The sequence below is a fragment of the Ovis canadensis genome, chromosome 15 (genome assembly GCF_042477335.2).
Source record: "Ovis canadensis isolate MfBH-ARS-UI-01 breed Bighorn chromosome 15, ARS-UI_OviCan_v2, whole genome shotgun sequence".
In the NCBI taxonomy this organism is placed as follows: domain Eukaryota; kingdom Metazoa; phylum Chordata; class Mammalia; order Artiodactyla; family Bovidae; genus Ovis; species Ovis canadensis.
In genome coordinates this window covers 51,369,619-51,384,985 of record NC_091259.1, presented here as the reverse complement: position 1 = coordinate 51,384,985, position 15,367 = coordinate 51,369,619, and the positions used below count along the sequence as shown (strand labels likewise).

The following is a 15,367-nucleotide window of genomic DNA, read 5'->3' as shown; positions in this document are numbered from 1 at the left end:
AAATTTATGGAGAAATGGTGAATGGCAATATGGGTGAAGGAAACCCTAAAATAGAGACCCCCCCAGTCTTGGGAAGGGGTCCACCTGCCCCCTGGAATCCCAGAGGTCAGAGTTCAAAAATACAAAATATAGGGAAGGCCCGCTCTTGCTGAAAACAGGGCCGTTTACTGAGTCTCCACAGGAAGGCTCCAGCCCCTCCCGCCCTCCCCACTAAGAGCAGGCTTGCACTTGGTGCTGTGCTTTGCAGCACCTTTTTCAAAAACTTGGCAGATCATTTCTTCTGAGACATCGTCATGTTTGAAATGTGCTCTATTTAGAGATTAGAATCAGCAACTGTGAGAGTCTGAAGAGACCTCAGATCTCACCCAGACCAACTCTCTCATTTTGCCAGGTGAAGAAGGTGAAGCTGAAATACCCTGCGTACTCATCAGGCCTCCAGACTTTATACACGGCACGCTTTCCCTCTAGAGTCACTGGGGGGTAGGGGGACTCTCAGATGTGACCCTGCCCCTCTCCCCGCCTCCCCCCAGCCAAGCAGAGATACCTTCTGAGCGGTGAATGCACGTGTGCTGGTTGTCGCTCAGGAAGAAGCCCTCCTTGCAGCGGCACTCGTAGCTCCCCACGACGTTGAGGCAGGTGTGCTGGCAGCCACCATTGTTCTCCAGGCACTCGTCCACGTCTGCAGGGGGAGAAGGCTGAGCCCTTGCGGGGCTGCTTCACACACACCCCCTCCCAGCACACTCCCATCCCCCACCCACCTCCCCACCCACTGCCCAGCAGCTCAGGGGCTCCTGCTAAGCAGAGACGAGGCCCCTCTTCAGGTCCTTGTGTCACAGAAGCTCTCAGAATTGAAGCTAGTGGGACTGCAGGTAATTAACTCCAGCCCTCACGAGTCCGTGGCTCCCTTAAACAGGCCCCCCACCTGGACACAAGGCAATCAGTCCAGTGAGCATTTACCTTCTCTTTCCAAAGCTCAGTGCTAGAGGAGACAATAAGACACAGATGAGTAAGATGCAGTTCCCTGGCTCTAGGAGCATCCCCTTCAGCGAAGGGAAAGAGACACTGGAGGAGTAATGGTGAGGTAAGGTAAATGGCGGTACAGAGGACGGAGGTCACATCTGGCTGTAGGTTTCAGGATGGGTTCCTTGGAAAAGCTGATGAAGGCGTAAGCCTTGCAGTCTTTCTTCAACGATAAATCAGGAGAGGGGGCTGGAGGCAGAGGAAAGGGCATGAGTGTAGCAGGAAGGCTGGGGGACATGGAGTATGTCCAGATAACTGTGGGTCATTCAATTTGACTGAAGCATGGTACAGGTAGGGAAGTTACAGGAGATAGAGCTGGGAAAACAAATTGGGGTCACACTGCAGAGGACCTTAAATACCAGGCGAAGAAGTTCCCACTTCATCAGAGAGGCAATTGGAAATCACGGGAGCTGGGATGACACGGTCAGCCCCTCATGTTGGGAAGGATAAGACAGCACTGGGGGGAGGGACACAGGGAAGGGAAGAATTGAAACCTGGGAGTCCAGCTTCAAGCATGCACCTGAAATAGCCATGGCTGGTGCCAGTAGGCACCTGACCTGGGGCCTGGCCGTGAGGATGCCTGCTGCTGTTCAGTTGCTCGTCATGTCCGACTCTTTGCGACTCCAGGAAGTGCAGCACATCCCTGTCCTTCACTATCTCCTGGAGTTTGCTCAAACTCATGCTCATTGAGTTGGTGACCTAAGAAAATCAACCCTGAATATTCATTGGAAGGACTGACGCTGAAGCTCCAATACTTAAGCTGCCTAATGCGAAGAGTCAACTCACAGGAAAAGACCCTGATGCTGGGAAAGATTGAAGGCAGGAGGAGAAGGGGACAACAGAGGGGATGCCTATGATGGAAGAAATAAAGGAGAACTGTGGACAAGGTGTCATGTGGACATAGGGTGAGGTGGCTGAGAAACATGGGGAAGAACTGGGGGTGGAGATTGGTTGGTCCCCAGCAGGGCAGGGAGGTGATACATTTGAGATGCTGACATCCAGGGCTAGATCCAGTAGGCTGTTGGAAACCTGAGCCCGGTGTGAAGACAGCTCTGGAAACCACTTACTTGTGGTGTCCTGATAAAATGCTGGAGGCAGCTGAGCAAGTCAAAGGCAGGAGTGTAGGAAGGGAGAGGAGAGGAGAGCAAGGAGACGGCCAGAGGAAGAATTTGGAGAACTCTGAGGGTAGCAGGATGAGAGAGCAGGAGCCCCAATAAAGAAGCCATCAGCAGGAAGGGAGGGAGCCTTGACCCAGTGCTGTGCCCCCAGGGGAAAGTTAGAGGACCTTTCTTCCACTGAGTCACACACTCTCCTGTACCCGGCTCCATCAATACACTTACCGCTATGCATTCTCAAATTTTTTTTTTTAATTTGTACCTTTTGACTCCTCAAAATTGTTTATTTATCCATCTCCACTAGATTGTAAACTCCTTGAAGACATATTTTTGAAATATATATATATTTAGCATAGCCCTGTAACCTGCAGGCACATATTAACTCTTCAATGCATGAACAAACAAGAAGAGCATAGCATCATCAGAGCTAAAGAAGAGGAAACTTCCAGAAAAATCTCAGATCTGATAGAGGCTTGAGGAGAAGGCTAATGTAAAAAGCAATTTATTTTCTCCAGCCCTGATTTCCCATGTGCTTATCACTAGCTCCTGGGGGCATCTGTAACAGGAACATTCACATTTAAATATCTGTTATCTGGTTTCAAGCTTCAGATCTTACAGTCATCCGTCCTCCCACACTACCCAGCAGATGCCTTTCTAAACTGATGGGACTCCAGCCATCCCCTGAAGCCTAACAAACTCGCCCTTCTCCGTGCCAAATGGTGAAGGGAGCACATTCCGGAGGATGAGAGATGCTGGGACACACCTGGCCTGGCTGTTCCTGAAGAGAGGACTGGGGTGAGCAGGAGCGATCTGCCTCTCTGGACACCAACACCTGGCCTGGCTCTGAGTTGCCCCACCCTACCCTATGCTTCACCCACTATTCCTTTTCTCCAAAGCAATGAGAAATGTATCAAGTTGGGTGATGCACTCGGATTAAAGTGAAAGTCACTCAGTCGTGTCCAACTCTATGCAATCCCATGGACTATACAGTCCATGGAATTCTCCAGGCCAGAATACTGGAGTAGGTAGTCTTTCCCTTCTCCAGGGGATCTTCCCAACCCAGGAATCGAACCCAGGTCTCCTGCATTGCAGGTGGCTTCTTTACCAATTGAGCTATCAGGGAATGAATGAATACCAAAGTTCACATGCACACTAAGCTGGTGAGTTTCTTCAGAGCATAAAACAGTGTTTCACAACCTGGCCGCAGGTTAGAACGCTGATATCTGGGCCACACTGGTCTAACTAGCCTTGGATGAGACCTGGTGTCATTTTAAACTTCTCAAGTGATGCTAATAGGATGAGACCTGGTGTCATTTTAAACTTCTCAAGTGATGCTACAAGACCTAGTAGCTATTCCGTGCTCCCAGATATTCAATAAACAGGTGGGGTGAGCTGTCTGGAAGAGCTACATTTTGTTTTTCAGGCTTACAGGCACCCAAGATCCTGGAGCAATCTGGGTAGACAGCCAGAACTCAGTGGTGTTTGTCCCCTGCGTATCCTGGCTCATATATCGGCAGCAGGTAGGGTCAGGGGCCGAGGAGAGGTAGGGGCCATCCAAGAGAACACAGGAAACTGCCACTCCTAAATTTTGATACTGAGCTCCTTCCCTGTCACAAAATGCTTTTCTGCTCTTTTGAGTCCAAATGGCAGAGAGGTTTCTCTGTGTGCTGGCCCTGCTCTTCACGTATCACTGTATTTTTTCTCGCTTTCCTTTTCATAGAATCCTGAGCCCCTTCAGAGGTACTCAATGGATGCTCAGAGCCTTTCTGCAAGGCAGACTCTTGCTACCAAACCCAGATAGAGAGCCCAGAGAGGGGGAAATGGAAATAGTCTGCTGAAATATCTGAGCCAGGCAAGGAAGAACTTGGGGCCTCGGGATTTCTGAGCAGGCCTTTACTCCAAATGACCCCACCCAAGGTCCTGAGTCCTTAACTCTCGGACAGTTCTGCGTGTTGTTCTTCAGAAGTTCACACTTACCCTAGGCTGTGAGTTTGAGCACAACTGATCAATGGGTCTTCCATCAACTACAGATCCTCAACATGCCATTGGCTAATCAGAGGGAAATAAGTGATTTCCCGCAGAAAATGTGTGGTTTTTTTTAAACATACTGTAAATTACACACTAAATATAATTTCTTTCTTTTATTTTTTTAGTTTTTAATTAATCTCAATTTATTGCTGCTCTCAGGACTGTGTCTCTAATGTGTCTTTTGGTGGTGACCTAGAAAGTTGCAGAGGGATTAGTGAGTCCCAGCCCTCAATCTCTCCTCCCTGAGAGCTGCAGGCTTGGAAGGCCAAGTGGTCTAACCAGTGCTGGACCTCTCATACCACACACAGACAGGGAGGGACAGAGTCAACATTAGGATGGGGCTCCAGGTGACATGACAAAGGTCATATCAGGCCTAAGTCCCAAATACTCTCCTTCCCCCAACACTCAAAATACAAGTTCGGCCTATATTCACTTAGTGACCTTTAGGGCTTCCCCAGCAGCTCCGTCGGTAAAGAATCTGCCTGCAATACAGCAGACTGCCTGTAATGCAGGAGCCAGATGCAGGTTTGATCCCTGGGTTGGAAAGATCCCCTAGAGAAGGAAATGGCAACCCATTCCAGCAGTCTTGCCTGGGAAATCCCATGGACAGAGGAGCCTGGCAGGCTACAGTCTACGAGACCATGGGATTGTAAGAGTTGGACTTAACTTGGTCACTAAATCACCACCACCACCATGCTCATCTCAAAGCATTTGATCAAGCGGCCATTTCCACTGCACAGCAAGGGAGCATCTGAATTAGCTGTCCCTGCAGAGGTGGGGTCTGGCTCAAGTTTCTCTTGGTTAGCCAAATGGATATCAGTGGGTCAACCACATGAAGGATTGATGCCAAAGGAATCTGACGTCGTCCGAGTCCCATGATGTCCTCTGTACCACTGCTAACCTCGGCCTTCAAGTGCAATTAGACCAAAAACACTTGCCTTGCAGGTGTGCCACATCTTCTAAGACCATCCAACATTCAGCCCTATCCAACTGCTTGCTATTTTTAAGTTCTGTTTTATTCCTAGCATAAGGAACCAATGTAAACAATGCTCTTTGCAGTTCCTAACTCAGAGACTGAAACTCTAACAGATGTTTTTGGTTTGTGGGATACTAGGAGGATGTTAATGGAAGGTTTCTGTTTTAATTTTTCTCTCTTTGAAGGAAAAAGAAGGGAGTCTATCTGGCTGAGATCCAAGCACACATGTGGAATATTTACGACAAATAGTTTTACATGATTCTGGAATAGAGGTATTTATAGGATTAAAGAAATAGCTTTAAGTCAAGACCCTTTTAACACAAGACTAAAGATCTTAAAAGTAACAAGTCAATGCCAGAAAGTCAATAAGTACTAATGACAATATCCACCCACCTCCTTGGACAATGGAGGGTTTATATTATGAATGACCAGATAAAAACTAAAATACATACCCTGGTTTTCTATTAGGGAGTATGATTTCTCGGGAGCCAGAAAACATAAGTTTATGATCCCAGTTTTCTTTTAATGAATATGTTTTTGTCAAAGAAAAGAAAGGGATGGGGTGCTAGAGGGGAGGTAAATGATAATTACCATTTCTACCTGTTTTTCTTACCGAGACAATTATGACCATCATGAGCCAACATGAAGCCATCGAAACAAGTGCAGCGATAATTGCCAGGAATATTCAAACAGTCATGGACACAGCCTCCATTGAGTTCATTTTCACATTCATCAATATCTGAGGAGTAAAACAGAAGTAAGCCACACAGGCACTATTTCTTTAATGTAGAGAAATATATATTTACCTTTTAACCAGCCATCCCACTTCTAGGAATCTCCAACAACAGTAAAAATTAATATACATAAGGTTATTCACTGCAGAATTTGTAATTACAAAATACTGGAAAAAACCTTAATGTCCATAATAAATAGTTAAAGAATTAAGGTACGTTTACTTGGTGGAATACTGTGCAGCTGTTAAAAAGAAACAATGGGAAAGATCTCTACAAACTGATTTGGAGTGATTTTTAGAATATACTAATAAGTAAAAAAGAGTCAAAATGCATAAGATTATTTGTTATATGTTATCTTCATGTAAAAAATAAGGAGATATAAATACACATAAAATTCCAACATGCTTTTTTTTTCTTCTCAGAATTAGACAAGCTTATTTTGAAATTTACATGGAAATGCAAAAGACTCAAGAGTTAAAACAATTTTGAAAAAGGAAAACATATTTGGAAGATTTTCACTATCAAGACCGTGTGTGGTACTGGCATAGAGGCAGGCAAACAGATCACTGGAACAGAATCAAGAGTCCAGAAATAAACCTGTATTTATGGTCACTTGATTTTAGACAAAAATCCTAAGGCAATTTATTGGGAGAAATGATAGTCTTTTTAACAAATGGTGCTGAGACAACCGGATATCCATATGCAAAAAAGATTCATTTAGGCCCTTATCTCATATCATACACAAAAGTCACAAAATGCATCAGAGACCTAAATGTGAGAGCTAAAACTAAAAAACTTTTAAGAGAAAAAAATATAAAAGTTTTATGAGAAAATCTTTGAGACCTTTGGTTAGGTAAAGATTTTTTTAGGTACCACATCATATATAACACAAAACACAGAATCCATAATTTTAAAAATTAATAAATTGGACTTAGTGGAAATTTAAAACTTTTACATTTCAAAAGACATCATTAAGAAAGTGAAGAGAAGCACAAATTGATAGAAAATATTTGCAAATCACATACCTCATCTTATAATTCAATAAGACAAACAACCCAGTTTTAGAATGGGCAAGAGATCTGAACAGACATTTTACCAAAGACGATACGCTGGCTCAGATGGTAAAGAATCTGCCTTCAGTGCAGGAGACCTAGCTTCAATCCCTGGGTTGGGAAGATACACTAGAGAAAGAAACGGCAACCCACTCCAGTATTCTTGCTTAGAGAACTCCATGGACAGAGGAGTCTTGTGGGCTACAGTCCACAGGGTCACAAAGGGCTGGACACCACTAAGTGACTAACACTCCGCTCCGACACAATAAGCACATAAAAAAGTACATCGTTAGTTATTTGAGAAACTCAAATTATAATCACGAGATACCATTCCACACTCCCTGCTGCTGCTGCTGCTAAGTCACTTCGGTTGTGTCCAACTCTTAGCGACCCCATGGACTGCAGCCTCCCAGGCTCCTCTGTCCATGGGATTTTCCAGGCAAGAGTACTGGAGTGGGGCGCCATTTCCTTCTCCACCACACTCCCTAGACAGTTATAATAAAAAAGACAGACAGGGACTTCTCTGGTGGTGTTGTGGATAAGAATCTGCCTGCCGATGCAGGGGACATGGGTTTGACCCCTGGTTTGGGAAGATCCCACATGCCATAGGGGAACATGTGCTACAACTACTGAGCCCCTGTTCTGCAACTACTGAAGCCTGTGCGCTTACAGCCTGTGCTGAGCGACAAGAGAAGTCAGCCACGAGAAGCAGCCCATGGACCGAAACTAGAAAGGAGCCCCCACTCGCCGCAACTAGAGAAAGCCCACGCAAAGCAAAGGAGACCCAGCACAGCCAGAAATCAATCACTTTTTAAAAAGAAAGACAATGACAAATGTTGGCAAGGTCGCAGAGAAATGGAATCCTCATACGTTGCTGATGGTAATAAGATGGCATAATAATAGTAATAAGTCACTTTGGAAAGTTCCTTGGCAGTTTCTTAAAAGATTAAACACAAATTTACCACATAATCCAAAGATTCTACTACTAGATATATATCCAAGGGACATGCCAAATCACGTGTACTTGCAGGTGAATATTCACAGCACCATATTTATTTATAATAGTCTAAAAGCTGAAACAACCCAAACATCCATGAAATACTAGTTAACAATAAGAAGGAATGAAATATCATTACAGGATATAGCATGGATGAACCTCAAAAACATTATGCTAAGCAAAAGAGGCCAAACACAAAAGACCATATATTATATAATTCCATTTAGATGAAATAGTCACAAAGGTAAAGCTACAGAAACAGGGAAATAGGTTAGCGGTTGCCTGGAACGGGGCTGAAACTGAGACAAGGAGAATGCTTGAAGACTGTATTATGTGGTGATTGTACACCTCAACTAGTTCACTCAGAATCACTGATTTGTACATTACTTGAACTGGTGAATTTTACGCTATGTAAATTATAACTCAGTGAAAAATTAAAAAGAAAATACATATTCAGTTGCTTATTTGTACAAAAGAAACGTAGGAAGGAGAAACCAGAAAGCATAGACTGGTGACCCGTGCTTGTGGGAAAAGGGTGGAAATGAGGGATGTAAGCAGGATGGGAATGGGAGGAGGGAGTCACACTTCTCTGGTTTTTGTACAGCTTCGACTCAGAACCATGGTGATGTTTTACATACACATGTCAAGCAGGAAGCAGAAGTGAGGACTGAGGGGAGAGAAAAAATGGAATACAGAGAGGAACAAACGAATCCAAACGTCCTATAAATGAGTAACACAACCACACCGAAGGGGATGGGGAAGAAAAGTACCAGCCTAAGTCAATTCAAAAAATAATAACTTGACTGGATATTGTAAGGCTGAAAACAAAAGCAGTTGTATATAAACACCATACCCTAATTATTATATCTGTTTTACCCACAGGATTATGGAGTAGCAATTCTGTATATACGTTATATGTATACTGGGATTGAACAAACATATATATACGGCAAATAATGAGAGTCAGGCTTCTCACTGTTAGAAAGAACACTTTCTAACACTGTAGAAAGAAGTTACAAATAAGCCAAGAGGGAGGTTAGAATAATCCTGTGATACTGCTTTGGAATCTGAAATATCCATATAACTCACTGTTTTTAATATAGAGAGAAATGCATAGATAAAAGGAATAAAAATAGATAAGTGTGTATGTGTGGGTTAGTATACATACGTATATTTCCTAGCTCTGTCCACTGAGAGGGCCTAGGAGGAATGACATCCCAGTAACAGTGAAAATATCAAGCATCCAGATCTTGGTTTCCATACACCATTTCCCAAGAAAAGGAAAGCCAGGGGTCCTTGAAGAAGTGGTTGATTCCAGGGTTAAGGAGGGGGAAATACAGGTTGAGGCTGGAGCATTTTGTGGTGTCAGAAAATTAGGAGTTTCTCAAAAAAGGATGGGGGCATGTCAACAGGACACAGGAGACCATGTGAAGAAGCTCCCGATGGCTAAAGTTGGAAGAACTTAAGCCCAAAATAAACAACTATATAATTAAATAAATACCTGTGAGTCCATACTGGCATAACATACACAAACACATAAATCAACGCATAAGTAAATGGGAAATGAGGACAGAGCTTCCTTAGAGAAGCCCGATTACTAGATGTGCAAGGAACAAGAGAAATACAAAACCACCAAGAGGCACACTTTACAGTGACAACTGATGCAGGCAAGATCCACTGTGAGAGGATAAAATCAGTGGACAAAAATGTGAGAACAAACACGATATTAGCACGGGCCAAAAGTACCTGCCCCAAGATATAGCTCTGTTGAAACAGAAAAAAATAAGTAACTTTGAAGTGGAGAAACACAGAATATATCATTTTCACCAGGTGATCAAGATTAACATCGCCTGTAGTGGGACATGTTGACATCGTGTACCCCAGCTGTGATGCACTGAAAAGCACACAAAAATACTTCTGCAGCAGCCTTTGCCAAAAGTTCCACTTTTGCATTATTAAGAATGCAGAACGAGAAAACACAGGACATTCTCTTATTGTGTCTGTTCCTACCATATCACTTTTTATCATGTGGAGACGTAACACCAACAAAAGAACTGTACTCATTCACGTGTCATTGTCAAGAAAGACCAGGAAAGACTGAGGAGCTGTCACAGACCGGAGGAGACAAGGAGACAACAGTTAAATGTACTGTGGGACTTTGAGCTGGATTCTGGAAGGGAAAAAATAGAACATTAGGGAAAAACTGGTGACATTTGAGTTAGTCTATATAGTTAATAATATTGTGCCAATGTTAATTTCCTGGTTTTAATACTCTACTGCAGTTATGTAAGTTGCTAACACTAGGGTAAAATAAGTAGCAGACATATGTAACGAATTCTGCACTATTTTTGCAAATTTTCTGAAGTCTAAAATTATTTCAAAATAAAAAGTGAAAAAAAAATACAAAGGCCAAGTCTAGATTCATCCCTAGATGATTCAGTTCCTTAAACTTAGAAATAAGGACCATGTAATGAATATTGACCACTGAAACATCCCCTCTCCAAAGTCTGGGATATAAGCAAAGATCATTTAGAATATAACATCCTTCACCTAAAGCCACTTCTGAATCACATTATTTTAAAAATACTTACTCAGGTCCTATACTTTCATTTTTCCAACATTTTGGCAGAAGAAGTTTATGGAGTATAAAATTTTGTTCACTCTGAGCAAACCAGTTCCCATCCTTGAACTTAAATAGGGCCAAGTGACTCTGGTGGTAATCACAACACAAATGTTGTTGTCTTGTGATTATCACAAATACCACAGATGGGACCCAAGAGGCTTAAAAACTAACAAGCCAGAAAGTACACATGAAGGAGTCACATCTTTGAATATCTGTATCTTTGAGTCTTTGCAATCCTCATTTTCTTTCCTTTCCCTTCTTGGAAGAAAGTTTCCACTTATGGATCCCTGTGCCAAGAAATCCAAACTAAACAGGGAGAGCCTTACTTGCTAGGTTTATAAATACTACAAGTATTCAAAAGATCAGCTCGTCCTAGGGTTTGGGTTGAAAATGACAGTACAAAGAATACATGCCCCCTGTTAACAACGATCACCCATGGAGAGAGGAAGAGGAGGACCTTTACTTTTCTATTTCACACATTTTTGTGTTGTTTTGTATTTATAATAATAATCACAAATTATTTTGAAAACCAATTTAAAGGTGTAAGAGCAGCAATGCCGATCATTAATTCTTTTAAATTAAATAGCAAACTTTTCACTCTAAACTGTTAGTAATTCAATTTCCATTGTGATAAGAAAAACTCAACAGCTAAGAATCACCAAACTCTTGCCACTTGTCATTCAATATCATTTACTAAATATGTACTTTATTCAAAAGAAACCATGGCATGGTTTCTACCCCCAGAAGGCATACAGTGATTGGAAGTCACAGTGAAAAAGTGAAATCCCCAAGCAGTATATGAACATATGTGAATTCCAGTACTGTACATAGAATATTTAATACAGTGAGGATGTGGTATGGAGGAACTGACAGAGAAATGTTTCAGAGAGAGGTAGTCTTTTGGCCTCCCATGATATAGGGCAGATAGAGAGAGATGGCTGTCTATCTCCAGGAAAAGATGAGCTTGAAGAAACAGAAGGGCTTTATGGATGGTCCACCAACCCCACTTGCTATGAACCTGACCAGGAGCACATCTCCTCTGATGCGAGAAGTGAGAGTTTTGTTCCTCATGCACAAAAGAGACTGTAAATAATAGGATTTCACACTCAACCAAAGAGGGACACCAGGAGCTGAGTGAACAGGAGAGATGTGAGGCCAGCAACGGAGCTGGAGTTTTATCTAACATTCTTTCACCTGCAGGCTAATTGTGTGAGCATGCCCACAATCCCCTTCCCAATTCCCTTGAGCCCCATGTCTTCATCAGTAACATGAGAGACAGGATTGGCTAAGAGCTCCCAGAAGAGCCCAGCCAGCTCCAACATGCTACAACTGCCATTCCCCAGAGCAGCCTGCTCCTACGAAAGTCCACTCTACAGCCAGTTCCCAACTTCAGAATTCCCGACCCGAGCTAATCCCCAGTGGCCCAGAACACAATATAGTGGAGTCCAGCCTTCAGGCTCCCAGATCTGGAGCTCTAAGGGCTTAAAACATCCCTCCACATACACTTTTCCAGGGCTGGGGCAAAGCTGCAGCTCCAAACGAGGCAGCCTCCTGGTGCAGCTGTAAAGCTTGGCAGGTCACAATGCCAAACCGCCCGAAGTCATGGACAAGATGGAGTCACCAGAGCCTCAGGGGAGGGCGGAACTCTGGCACTCAGACTCCAGAGTGAGAGTACAAGCTGCCCCAGGGAGGTGAGGGATCAGCCCTGCTCTGGCAGGCATGGCTGTCTGATCAACACAGCTGTTCACTTTCTGCCCCCAAACTGAGTGGGACCAAAAGACACTACTAAAGCACCACTTTTCCTTTGCAGAAGCTAGACAAAAGGGCATTGCAGAGCCAGAGGCAGATGAAACTGTATGATCAGCCCTGGGGAAAACCTGATGTTCCCAGTTTTTTAAGGATCTGAAATACATTTCAGAGAATGGGTGATGTGACCCAGGGCTGGGGTGGGAGCGTGGGAGTAGAAGCATTTCTACCAACACGAGTGGCCACTACAAGCGCTGAGGGCTTCCCCTGGTGGCCCACACACTACTGGTTACCAGGTCACTTACCCTCACACTGCCTGCCCTCCCCTTGGTAGCCAGGCCTGCAGGAGCATTTGTAGGAGGTGGGTGTGTTCTCACACAGGGCATTGATGTGGCAGTCATCTAGCCCCTGGGCACACTCGTCCACGTCTGCAAAAGAGTACAGCAGCTCCTAGGGTGTCTCCCTAGATGACCTGGCCTTGGTCCCTCTCTAGCATCATCTCCTACCAGCCCACCCTACCTCACATCTCACCATCTTGGAAGTCGGGGGATTGACATGATTTCCAGGTCCCTGTTTCCAGGTGCAGACTGTTCACTCTGACTGGGATGCCCTCTCTACACAGCTCAGACCCACCTCTCCTAGGGAGCATGCCAGGACCCCAGAGTGCAGGTGAGATGCCTGCCCAGGATGTGCTCGCCTATCACACTGTCATTGCTTTCCTGCCTGTCTTGCCATCTAGACGGTTGATTACAGACTGGGTCTGTGTCCCTGAGGCCACGCACAGTGCCTGGCACATGAGCAGGCGATGGTAAAGGCCTACTGAAGGAAAGACCAAGTTGGCAAAGATGATCTGAGAAACCAAGCAGGGTCTGTCAGCTTTCTCAGGGTTTGCGATATGGGGGGACAGCTCACCCTGGGCTCTGAGCACAGCACCCTGAGCCCTCCAACCAGGCAAAGCGGGAGTGGTGCCTCCACCCGCAGCCCCTCACCGCTGCCCACCCTCTCAACCTGGAAACCCGCCTGGGCAGAACAAGTATTTGCCTGGCTGATATCCCTCTAGCATGTGAACTAAAAACAAAAGTTTTGAAAGTATTGCAAGGCCAGTTAGTGCAGAACGGGGTTCCCCGATTCTCCAACAGCAGCTGTTCCACGGATAGAAACATTCCCGAAGCCCATCAGAGAACTTCCCGGCCCCGACCTCACTCTGGACCGCGGCCGGAGCCCTCAGTTTCCCCATCTCCGCAGAGGAGACTCCCAAGCCCTGCTCCTCGAGCTCTGCCCGCGCGAGTCTGACCAGCAGACGCTCCGCGCGGAACGGAGCGGGAACTGTCATCAGCCCCGGGTCCCAGGCCCGGCGGCGCACTCAGGCCCCGGCCTCTAACCCGCGCGGTGACGGCGCCTCGGCCTGTCCGGCGGCTGGAGCCCCAGGGAAGCAGGGGCCACGCGGAGCCCCGCATCCGAGCCGCGATCCCGCCCTTCCCGAGCGCCCCTCACCCCCCGCGAGGGGGCCCGGACCCTTCCCGGCGCCCGTCCCGCCCGGCGTGCCAGGTGCGTCCCCGCGGCCGGACACTCACCCTCCGGCGGCCCCGCGGCGCGGCCCCGATCGGGCGGGACGGCCGCCGTCAGCAGCAGCAGCGGCAGCAGCAGCGCCGGGGCAGCCCTAGGGCAGCCGCGGCCCGCGACGCCCATGGCAGGCGCGGCGGCTGCGGGCAGAGGCCGGGGAGCGCGGGCGGCGAGCGCGGCGGCGGCTCCGGGAGGTGTGTGCGGGCGCCGTGCCCGCCGCGCTCTGACACCCCCGGCCCGGCCCCGCCCGGCCCCCGAGCCCCGGCCTCATTTTCACACGGTCCTCCCGGGCCGCCCCTCCCGGCCCCCTCCCTTCTCCCTCGCGGTCCGGGCGGAGGGGGCGCGGCCGCAGTGGCCGGCGGGCGGCTGTCAGCGGGGCGGGGGCGGGCCCCCAGTCCCCCGCGCAGGCCCCGCGCCCCAAACCCGCCGCTCCCGCGCCGCCACCGCGCTCCGCCCGTTCGCGGTGTCCTCCAACTTGACCCGGTCCCTCTTGTGAGGACAAACAGCACTTTTGGCATGAAATATTCGGACACGGGGCACCCGGAAAGTGTCCTGTGTATCTCAGAGTCCTATAGTCCCCAAACCTCGACGCCACCTATGGGACTTGACCTTCTCTCCGCTTACGAGGGGAATGTGGATGGAATGAAAGTGATTTTGCCTCCTTCGGAGCCTCCGAAGAGCTCACTAGAGAGTGGGACCCTAGCTTCTCTGCTCACCTCAGCAGGCACTCTGTCTATGCCCTTCTCCATTCTGCTCAACCCAGGCCTTCTCTGATCCCCTGGCCCAAAGTCCTCGGATGAGAGTGGCCCACTTGTCCCCCCCTCTCCACCGCCGCCGAACACACACACACACACACACTGCTGAGACTGTCCCTCTCTGGCAAAATGCTGGGCCCAGAATCATAACAGAGAATGTTCATTTCATTGAAAACTGGTTAAATGTATTTTTGGAGCCTAAAGTGAAGGGAAAGGGGGACCAGAAGGTCAAGGATGAGCCGCCAGGAACAAGAGACAGCTCAACAGGGGCACAAGTGGTATGTACCACCACCTGAGCTAATAAACATCAGGTCTGGCCAGCTGCATGTACAAGGCAGTACTTGTCACCTGGCCCTCCAAGCAACACACCTGCACAGGGTCCTCCCACACTGTCCTAGGCACGGGAGACTGGAGCTCATGATGAGCGGCATCAGCATGGCTCCAGGGGCAAAGGTAGTGGCAGTTCCCAGATGCAGCAAAACACCATACTCAGGGATTTCAATGTTCTTTGAGCTTCTCTGTATTTATTAAATTTTCTCCCGTGAATATATGCGGACATACATATGTGTATGTCTGTGTGTGTGTGTGTGTACGTATATATATTCATTCCTTTGATAATCAGAAAAAAATAAACATCACAAAAATCCCCACCTAGCTCTGGCACAAAAACATGTCTCCCCACTCAGCACCTCTCCTCCACTGCCTCTGCCCCGCCCATCCCCATCACTCCCAGGATGAGACTGCCTCTTCACGTCTTC

The 15,367-nt window shown here is 46.9% G+C and overlaps 1 protein-coding gene across 12 annotated transcripts in view; it reads right to left on the bottom strand.

Moving 5' to 3' along the window:
* Positions 1-14,453, bottom strand: part of SCUBE2 (signal peptide, CUB domain and EGF like domain containing 2) — a 72,853-nt gene extending 58,400 nt beyond the window's left edge. For 8 of the 12 annotated variants that reach the window (XR_011249342.1, XR_011249343.1, XM_069554427.1 and 5 more), the window contains exons 1-4: positions 13,866-14,453; positions 12,597-12,719; positions 5,753-5,878; positions 545-679 (exon numbers count right to left, since the gene is read on the bottom strand). Coding sequence is in view for 10 of the 12 variants with exons in the window: in XM_069554427.1 (XP_069410528.1) it covers positions 545-679; positions 5,753-5,878; positions 12,597-12,719; positions 13,866-13,980 (499 nt within the window). In the remaining 2 variants the exon portion in view is untranslated. The remainder of the gene's footprint in view (positions 1-544; positions 680-5,752; positions 5,879-12,596; positions 12,720-13,865) is intronic. The other 4 variants (XM_069554432.1, XM_069554435.1, XM_069554428.1 and 1 more) reach the window with 2 other exon arrangements.
* Between the last annotated feature and the right edge of the window lie 914 nt (positions 14,454-15,367).